The sequence below is a fragment of the Pollicipes pollicipes genome, unplaced genomic scaffold (genome assembly GCF_011947565.3).
Source record: "Pollicipes pollicipes isolate AB1234 unplaced genomic scaffold, Ppol_2.1 Scaffold_5724;HRSCAF=6776_pilon_pilon_pilon, whole genome shotgun sequence".
In the NCBI taxonomy this organism is placed as follows: Eukaryota; Metazoa; Arthropoda; class Thecostraca; order Pollicipedomorpha; family Pollicipedidae; genus Pollicipes; species Pollicipes pollicipes.
The window spans coordinates 4,030,344-4,040,311 of record NW_023596746.1 but is presented as its reverse complement, the minus strand read 5'-3'; the positions used below and the strand labels follow the sequence as shown (position 1 = coordinate 4,040,311).

The 9,968-nt window shown below is 46.3% G+C and overlaps 1 protein-coding gene across 1 annotated transcript; it reads left to right on the top strand.

Moving 5' to 3' along the window:
• Positions 1-579: 579 nt before the first annotated feature.
• LOC119103375 (coiled-coil domain-containing protein 137) lies at positions 580-9,770 on the top strand. The gene is made up of 6 exons (XM_037226888.1): positions 580-750; positions 3,160-3,309; positions 4,089-4,230; positions 5,570-5,788; positions 7,661-7,771; positions 9,457-9,770. Exons 1-6 carry the CDS (start codon positions 683-685, stop codon positions 9,634-9,636), a joined length of 870 nt encoding a protein of 289 aa, XP_037082783.1. The 5' UTR covers positions 580-682; the 3' UTR covers positions 9,637-9,770.
• Positions 9,771-9,968: the final 198 nt, after the last annotated feature.

Sequence of the window (9,968 nt, the reverse complement as noted above, 5' to 3'; positions counted from 1 at the left end):
ACGGCCTATTGATTTTTCTATTCTCAACATCATCAATGATCATATTTGTATGACGAGTTGTGACTGGGTGAAATGAAATGTGTAAAATGCAAAAAAATTAGTTTAAGAAATAGGAGAACAGAATAAGTTGCATAATTATGTCAAGATTGAGGTCAATAAACCGATTCTGGGAGCTGACTAATTGGCAATGATTGCCATTTCTTATCATGGCAATGAGTTAAAACGGGTCCAACAGCTTAGATCTATCCACAACGAGATCTATCAACACGAATGCCTTGATTTTTGTTATGTTTCTAGCGGCAGTGTAGCATTTGGGCTTGCAATTTAACATGCACCAAATCTTATCATCAGTCACTTAGTCTTCATGGTGTGAGGAGTCGCGCACACAACACAATAAGTATATTGCAGCCAATTAGCACAATTCAAGTTTCGCTCTTCCCATTCGACACATCGCAGCGCACATGCGACTTTCGACAGCGATGCTGAGTTTGCGCCAAGGCCGTTTGCGCGAGGCCGGTGTGCACTCGTTTTGTGCTTCTACTGTTCTGTGGTGCTGTCCGGTGTATGTGGGCTACCAATCGAGTTTTGAATATCTGAAAGTATCTGCTTCTGAACGTACTTGTGTTGTTGCTCGCGTTGGTGCTGGCGTCATCGTACATCTAAGAAATCTAGCATCTTTGTAATGGCAAAACGCGCCCACGGAAAGAAGGCGACCAAGATTAAAGATCCGTACGCTATCAGGAGAGAGAGGTTAGTGGAGGTTGAAACCTGTGAAGAAGATAAAATTGCGGATTTCTTGAACATATTTACAGAATGAGTATTCTGTGGGAAACAACTGCTGAAGTGACTTTCATGTCACAATATTCAACCAAAATGTGTGGTATACCCCAAAGCCAAAATTATCATCATTATTGTGTACATGTTGTATACTAAAATAATAAAACTGGTATCAATGCTAGAAATGGATCCCAAAAATCACCATTGTTTGAGTGAGGCCAACATTTGAGGTTCTATGGTCAGATAGGGGTCCAGGACTAGGGAGTGGACTACCAGTGTTAATCTACTAAGCCCTAAAATGATGTTGTCCTTGTAAAGTTAAGTTGTTGTGTTGCATGCTATCAAATGGAATGGAACTGGGTTACATGTACTCTGAGTTTTGAAAGGGTTGGGGCAAAGTGTGGATATTACATATGAAATAATTGCTCAGACTATTGTTCTTGTTTGATGTGTTAGTATCTATAGATGTTTCAGCCAGTTAATTATCTCATTATTTACACAATGCTTTGGTCAGTGAACTCTACAATAGTTATTAGGTATTATAGAGTCCTGAGAAGTGCTGAACAATGCTTGAGTATCACATGGCCCAGCTAATATAGAAACTACCTCAATGTTGAGCTATTCATGCTTAAAAACAAATTGGCAAGTGCCAGTATCTAATCTGGTTGAGATGGAAAATACATGAGGAACATGGTGCAAGAGAATGCAGATAACATGGATGGAAGGATGAAATTATTTTTGAGACCATCATCCATGTCTAGTGTGCTAGTGTGTGCACAACATTTGACCAGTTAATTCTATGACCACTGCCAGGTGGTATGGAGTCCCAAAAGGGATTGGATAATCCCTGACTCTCAGTCATGCATGCATCACAACCCAATTGTCTCCTCAGAATTGCAGGAATTTGAAGCAGGGTCTTCTGGATTGTGAGTCCAGTACTCTATCAACTGAGCTAACTCATGATAATTTTCACTGCCTGGATTTCTCAGTTGGTAGAACACCAGACTCATAATCAAGCTGACCCATTGTCAGATTCCAGCAATGCCAGGGAGGTAATTCAGGTTGTGATGCATGCATGGCTGAAAGTCAGGCATCATCCAGTCGGTGTCAAAACTCCATAATACCTGACAATTTCAGAGAGTTAACTGGTCAAAATGCTGTGCACACAGCAACACACCAGACAAGGATAGCAGTCTGAACAATGATTCCATCCATGCTATCTCCATTCCCTTTGGACCATGCTCTTCATAGATTTCAAGCTTCAACCAGATTTGATACTGGTGCCCAGCAGTGTGTTTAAGCATGACCAACTTGAAAGTAAGGTAGTTTCTATACTAAACACATGGTCTGTTGGGGTCAACTTGACCCTCCCCAAAGGCTTCTCCAGAATGATTTCCGACCAGCCCAGTGTGGCTGTGCCAAATTTTTCATAGCCCTAAACAATTCAGTAGAGGATCATTTGGTATAAAAATTGATACATACCTTGCAGGGTCACTGACCTGCAGCAGGTCAAATTCAGGCCACAGACTCAAAAAAGACAATTTCTTGGGAATCTCTCAAGGGAATCTGGTGCAACAATGGAGTGTGAACAAAGCCATGCATCTTGGATAGTTTTCTAGGCAAATTAACAATTGAATTAACAAATTCCATTTGCCTAGGGTCAGGTGTGAGGGTCAAACCAAGGTCAAGGCCAACCTATTTTATCACTCAAGAGATTACTGTGTGGGATTGTTTCGGGCACTCATTTTGAACTAATTTATTACATGAACTGTGTTGTATGTTTTCCATGGACTCCTTAAATGTCAAAAGAGGTCACAGAACTAAAATGACCCAGGTCAATATTTTGTTTTAGGAACACACTATATAGCATAATCTGTGATGCTTATTGAAATGCAAAAATCAAAGCAGTCTGGTATGATTTTGTTCACCGTGACCTTTGAAAGATCACCAGGTCACTAACCTTAAGTGAGCACCTGTGAGCATTGCTTAGAGCAGTTATCTAGGTTCATGATGGTTGCATGAGAAGGTCTAGGGACACTGGGCACTAGTCTGCAATATGACCTTGTTTGACCCCACTTAACTGGAATGTCATGACCTAGAAACATCAAATTTGTACACAAGTGATTTTACATACAGGCCAAAACATCCTGTGAATCTGGTGTCTCTAGCCATCTTAGTTTATGAGGTCTCAGGGGGGGGGGGGGGGTTCAAATTATCCTTCCACCCAAGTGGAGGGTGTTCAACTGACCACCTGAGTACATGTGAGTGGGCCACCATTGTCCTCCACTGAATAGACACCTAAATACTAATTTTCTTGTGCCCCCAAAATAACTTTTACAGCTGACTTCTAACATAATTTTGACCATATTTTAATTTCCACAGGGACCGAGGAAAAATCTTCAACAGGAAGCCTACCAGTGCTGAGGATGAGTTTGTGCCAAGGAAAGTTCAGGATATGATGAAACTGGTAGATGGAGAATGTAATGGGATGAAAATGCACAACAAAAAAAGAAGGAAGCAACTGAAAAATGGGTAAGTGATTTATCAAATAACTCCTTTACTCCAGCTGGCAGAAAGCCTCCAGTATGTATTAGGACATTCTGAAGGAGTCAGAAGTGGCCACCAATCCCCATATGTGGGTGATGAATAACTTCCCTGGGTGGAGAGGCCACGATATGACAGTGACAGAACCCATGCAATAAGACCAGACTCCCAAATTTTCTGCTGCAGGCCATCTATGGTTGCTGATAGAGCTGAGGTGAAGGTGAAAGGAGAGAGCCACCACAAAACAATGGTGGGAAAGTCACATTTCTCACTTTTTGGTCCCAGGGGAGTTCTTCCCTCTCCAATAATTTTTGGTGGCTTACTTCTTTTTCACACTCATCCAATGCAGCCATGTATTGGAAGGTTTATAAATGGTCTTCTTGCTGTGTACTCCTTGTCGTCAGGTGTTTTGCTTTCTGCTCATGTTTTGTCATTGTCGCTTGGTTTTCGCGACTTCACGGACTGATTGTTTTGTTTCTTACTCAGTCAATCCCTTATTTCTCCCCAATACTTTGAAGTCTGTGTGTACTATGTGGATAAATGACAGAATCTTGGATGAGCTTGAACAAAAGCAATGCAACCTGCACCAATGTGGCTTTTACATATGATGGTATTCCATGCAGCTTACTTAAAATTTTGGAACTAGACTGTTGAAAAATAATGCAGGATGTGAGATAAGCACTTAGTGGATTTCCACAATGCATTGTTTTACATGTGTCAGCATTGACTTGTGTTTGTCCAAAATGCTTGTTTCCTATGCTTTTCAGTCGGATCACGTCGAAAGCTTTTGTCGACATTGAAACCCCAGAAAAAGGCATGTCTCGCCCACTGAAGCCCATCCCTTTGTTCGAGCAGAGACCAAATGAATCAGATTTCAAATTTCTGCGTCGTGTGGAGAAAATGACGAAGGTAAGGGGCGTGATCTACTCCCTTTACCAAAACAAGAAAAATACACACACCCACACACAAAAAGCAAAAAAAAATTGTATCATCGCAAATGCGCCTCGCATGGACTGCGCTTACATTTTGAACCTGGTGTGCTTAATCGCTTGTAACGAGAAACGCCATCACCCAAAGCTGCGTTGAGAGTTCTTTCAAGAGTCCCGTTAATGTAATGGTTAAGCTGCACGTCTGGGAAACAAGAGGTGCAAGTGTCGGTTTCTTGCGGTACTTCGGCCAGGGTTAGAGGCAGGCGACGCCATATAGCCTCAGGAGCTTAGTGTGTCGTGAAGTCTCGAACACAAGCACAGACAGCTGTTGTTATAAGATGGGAAATATGTTAATGCTATTGCCACGACGACTGATGAGGAAAGTAATTATGCAGCTTTCCGGAAGAAGTGGCTTCAAAATGTTCACCCTATTTGCGGATCATAACATATCGTGGGTGGTGCCGACTGGTACTTCTTTCTTCCTGTCGACATGTGATGATTGTTCTGGAGGGCCATTCTGCCGAATGTTCGTCACCTTGCCACGTCTGCAGGTGCACCAGGTTGCAGATTTTTAGTTACCATGCTTCCGGTTTTCACGATATTGTAAGGGTTTTGGGGTCGTGCGAAATCGTACATGGGATATGGCTTTCAAGTTTGGATGTATTTATCAAAATTCCGCCATTCCAAGCTTCGCACGCGAGCGTTCGATACATCTGCGCACCATAAACCAGCCCCATCCAGACATGGAAAGAATGTTGTGAAAAAAACGATTTTTAGAAGCGGGAAGCTGATCATTTATAGACCCTAATGGTGACCACAGCCAAGCTCGTCAAAAGGCGTCGGAGGAACATCCCATACACCTTCATGAGGCTGTAGGAGCTAATGATCAAAGAGCCTTTCCTTCTCCTCGCAACACACTGGCAAGGATGGATTCCCGAGAACCTCTAGGGATATGAGAACCTTTAGGGATAATTGATAATGCTCTGGATACTGACGATGGGATCAGGAGGCGGTCAGTGTGCGCCAAGATATCCGTGCGGATGATCTATGGGACGCCTTTAGGGTGCCGAGACCTGGGATGCCCTTAGGGTGCTTGGACCTGGGAAACCTCATGGCCGGCAACCTTTGATGGCTTGAAGGACTTGTAACGACACTTTGAGTTTTAGGAATACAAACCGGTTTATCCACAAACGTAGTAGATGACTATCACCATTGTATGCATAATGCTAATATATTATCAACGTTATATTGAAAGTGTTCTATTTTGATGTTTTTGTTTATGTGTGTGATGGGAGGATTGTGACACCAATTATTTCCAGGAGAGGATCCAGCAGTCGAAATTTGAAGATAAGTACAATGTCGATATTGTTCCTGACCCGGTCACAGGTAAAACGAAAATGATTAGCAGGGAAGATGAGCGGCAACAAGTTCGGAGAAAAAAGAAGAACGTCAGCGAAGATGGCGAGGAGATTCCAAAGAAAATCAATAGAAAGAAAGCGAAAAAAATCAAACGCCAGCAAAAACTGGCAGGAAAAATGGTAAGACCGCGCCTCGGATTGGTTTGTCGGATTGGTTAGTCTTAAAATTCATGGTAACTCACAGGCTCGTCCTATTTGCATGCATAGGTGGATCAGGTAACGAAGCGAAGAGCTGCCCTCTTAAAGGGAATACATGTGAGTTTTATGTACGCCTTTCCCACCCGAAAGCTTCATGTAAATATCCACATTAAAGGGAATGTTTCACATCTGAAGATATTGAAGCAAACATCAGATATGATTGAACAGGCTCAGGTGTGACGATTGGTATGCTTTTAAGTGGAGAAGACTGCTCTATAGTACACATTTTTTTCTGTTTGGTAGATACTCTCCTCAATACGTCATTATTTGACTGCGTCATCGTACCCCACACAACATTGATTGAGAGCCACTTGACGGTCGTTGCATCTGAAAGTCATACTCACGGACGCCCGATACAAATGACGACCATTGTAGTTTTCTTGGCCTCGGCCGCCTCATGGCTTAAAGAATTACAAGATTTCAACTACGTTATTCTGGCGTCATGAATACCAAGGTGACGTACGTCTTTTAAGCTCAGGAACCAGAGGGTCCTGAGACGGGCATGGCCGTGAGCTGCATCGAAAGTTTTTTTTCAATATCGCTGTTTTAGGTGATATACACAAATACAAATTTGGGACACTCCCTTGTCGTCAAGTTTGTCGTCATACATTTGTGTTGTGTTGGTCAGCATTTTTAACCAAAACACTAGGTCTTGTGTAATGTAACGGCGTGTTTTGTTTGTGCGGCGTGCGATGGCTCAGTTAGTTAGAACGCCTGCCTTCCGATCTACCCACCCCTGACATGGTGGGTTCGAATCGCCTTAGGCGCTCGCTATTTGTCCTTGGCGGGTATGGTCTGCGGCGTTGGCAGCGGCCGCGTTATAGATCAGTTGAAGTCAGAATGGAGGATGGGTTGTGCCGAGCATTGCGGTACGGTAAACTTTCGCCACCAAATTCTGCTGTTGACCTAGAATGGCGCGATCGGATGGCGGGAATCACGCGATAATCACTGCGTAGCGTGAGCTTTGATCTCAGAAATCATTCTGTCAAAAAGGTTTGGATGATATCTTGATGTGTAAAACGTCAGTTGCGACCAAAACGGCGCAAGATTTGCCTCCATCTAGTGTTGTTTTTGGCCGCTTATTACGTTCGGCGAGGCCTTGTGCTTCTTTAACCCTACATATGCATCGAACCCGCGTTTTTCGCGGAAATTTGCTCGCATACAAATCAGAAATAGACGGTTTTCTAGCAGCACCGGCACTTGTAACCGTCACTTGTAACGCCGTCCATGTGCCAATTACAAACTAACATTTCTAATGACGTCATCCAATCCATAATTGGTGGAATGCATTCTGTTCACCACACCTCAAGTCAGGGTGTAAGTTCCTTTTCAGTTGGTGTATGTGTGTGTGTGGGGGGGGGGTGGTCTTCAGTCCCCCCCCCACCCCCATTTTGAGAAGGCTGGTTTCAGATAGAACGTCTACCCCTTCCTGCCACCTGCTTTTTTCATTTAATACTTGACCTGCGGAAGATTTGGTAATGTCGAACCGTCTTGGTGGGAGTCGTTAAGATTCCTATAGCTTTCGTTGCAGCATTTTCTTTGCAATTGCGCCGGATTTCCTCACTTTCACAGACACTGGTCCTTTCCCCCCGGCAAACGTCGCCTCAGTCTCTGTTACCTTGTACTGACCGCGCGTGGTGGTCGTTTCCACCCCGACCGGCATGAAACGCTGAGGCGTCGACACTGTTCACTTTTTACAATTCTGGTGCATGCGATTTATCATTTTGTTTCGTTTGCGTGCTCAGCGGGTCTGGTTGTATGGTGCACTAGCATTGTGTGTTTTTCCGTCGACAGGATGACTTCGCCCATCTGAAAGACAGCGTAGAGTTCGGGGAGGTGGTGCATCGCCCGCCGGAGCTGAAGGCTGCTCCCAAGAAGGCCCCGTCTGACGGCACTCAGGGCAAAGTAAGGAATGGTCCGCGTGCTGTGCTCGTAGGGGCGATGCGGCGGGGGGGGGGGCGAGGGGAAGGGAGGGGAGGTTGCTCACCCTGCCGGAAGGCAGGGGGCATGAGTATGTTTTTCTCCCCTCAAAATCTTGAGAGGTCCGTTTTACCCGAACTAAACGCTTTGCAACTTGGTGAATTACCAAAATTAACATCAAGGAGGTCCACATAGCTGCGTCCAGATGAATTAAATTGTGCGGAGAAGATCCTTTTCTGCATCAAAAGGCCCGTTTTATGAATCTTCAAGCCCTTTCATGAAGAACGTAACCCATGCTCTCGATGATGAGACCCAATTTCGTGGTAAGGAGGCCCTGTGCTGACCTGGAAAGCCCCTTGCTGACACTGTACGCCCCCCCCCCCCCCCGCCATGTGAAATAGAAAGCCCCTGCTCTGGATAAGGAGGCATCCCGTATATTTTAGGAGGCCCGTTTCTGGAACATGAGGCCGGGTTTTGGGAGATGCCCTTTTCTGTATCGAGAAGGTCTACCCTCTATAATCAGAATGCCTTTATTTAATACAAATGTTATTATTCGTATTTCGATATTTGTGTCGTCGATATTTGTATATGTAGGCATGGATTTGCAAGGCCCGCTCGCTCTCGCTGGCACCTCTGCAAGCGGTGCAAGGCCCACTCGCTCTCTTCCTGCCTGGCCTCGGGCGGACCCTGCGTGTCCCCCTCCGGCCCAGCTCTCACGTGGCGTGGCGCTCCTGATGCCAGCTGGGGTGACAGCGGCGCCGGCACGGCGACGTTCTCGGGCAGAGCAGCAAGCATGAACCAAACATGTTGTGCAAACCTCTGCGTGCGTGCTTGTTTGTCGCCAGCGATAGGGCGTCCTGTGTCTATGAATCTTGACTGTTAGGCCGACGGCAGGCGTCTCCTTTCGACGTGGTGGCCCCGTTTTCCGAAACGGGGCCACCGTCATGGACGTTCTGGGGGTAAACGGCGGTTTATCCCACCTGGCCGGACGGCGCACACTGTTTTCTCCCGGGGATTCGGTCAACAACAGGCACCGCTTTGTCGTCTCGCGCCGATCGGGTGAAGCGTCTGGCGGATCTGCATCCGCCTCTCAGGCCCTGCTCGGCGTGATAGTCGTGTCTGGTTTGGCGAGGGGAGTCCCTGGTCACGGCCGGCTTGCCTGCGGTCCCACGCCCCACCAGGAAACTACCGATTCTGGGCGGGTGGTGCACAAAAGGGATAGCATCGAAATGTTTGCCTACGTGTGCATGGATATTGATCCGTGTAACGATTTGGTCTTGGATCACGTGCCCCGGTGCCTCTCCCCCCCCCCCCCCCCCCGTTGATTGCGACACTGCCAAAAAGGCTCCCTGTGAGGCGGCCCGATTTCGTCCAGGAAGCCTCCGTAAAATCCTACCTTCAGTTCAAAATCCGTGATGCCCCTATCCCTGCATGCTCAATGCAGGGGCTCATGGCGCAAATCATGCTCGAGCATGACTTTCCGGTTAAACGGCGCATGGGGTGTTGTGGAGATCCAAGCTTATGTGAAGTCCACGCTTGCCATACCGGTTTCCATGCTTTGCTTTGCCAGGTCGCTTATTGTTATAGATTGTGGTAGTTTTAAAATTCAGCTGATAAAGGTGGAAATCCATCTACACGAGTTTCAATGCCATTCTGTGCCTGTCTTTCAGCCCGGTCGCAAGTCTCTGCTTCTGAAGAAGCTGTATACGAACGCTCAGGCGGGGCTCCGACCCTCGTCGGCACCGAAGTCCCTGCACCAAAAGGCCTCTCTGGAAGAGGAGCGATTACGAGCGGTGGCGGCTTACCGACATCTAAAGCAGCAGAAGATCGAAAAGGCGGCGAAATCGTAGCAGTCGCTGTGACCTGGGGTTTGCATTCGGTGCTTTCGGGGAGGGGAGGGCATCGGCAGCGCACAAGTTGTGACGTGTTTTGTTTGAAATGACATTGTTACGCCCGTGCCTTATAAATACATTGGCGGACAACACTGTAGTCAGTGGCTTGGCATCCGATCTCATTGATGAGATCTGGGCGGCGGAGAATGGCGCGTAATAATTCGGTGCTAGTCTCGGTGAAAAGCAATAAACAGCGCACTGTGGATGCCCAATCCCGGGCATGGTAATCCGAGATGGGCTTCTGGTGCACTGGAGGGCCAGGTGGAAAACACCGAAATAACTCAAACCTC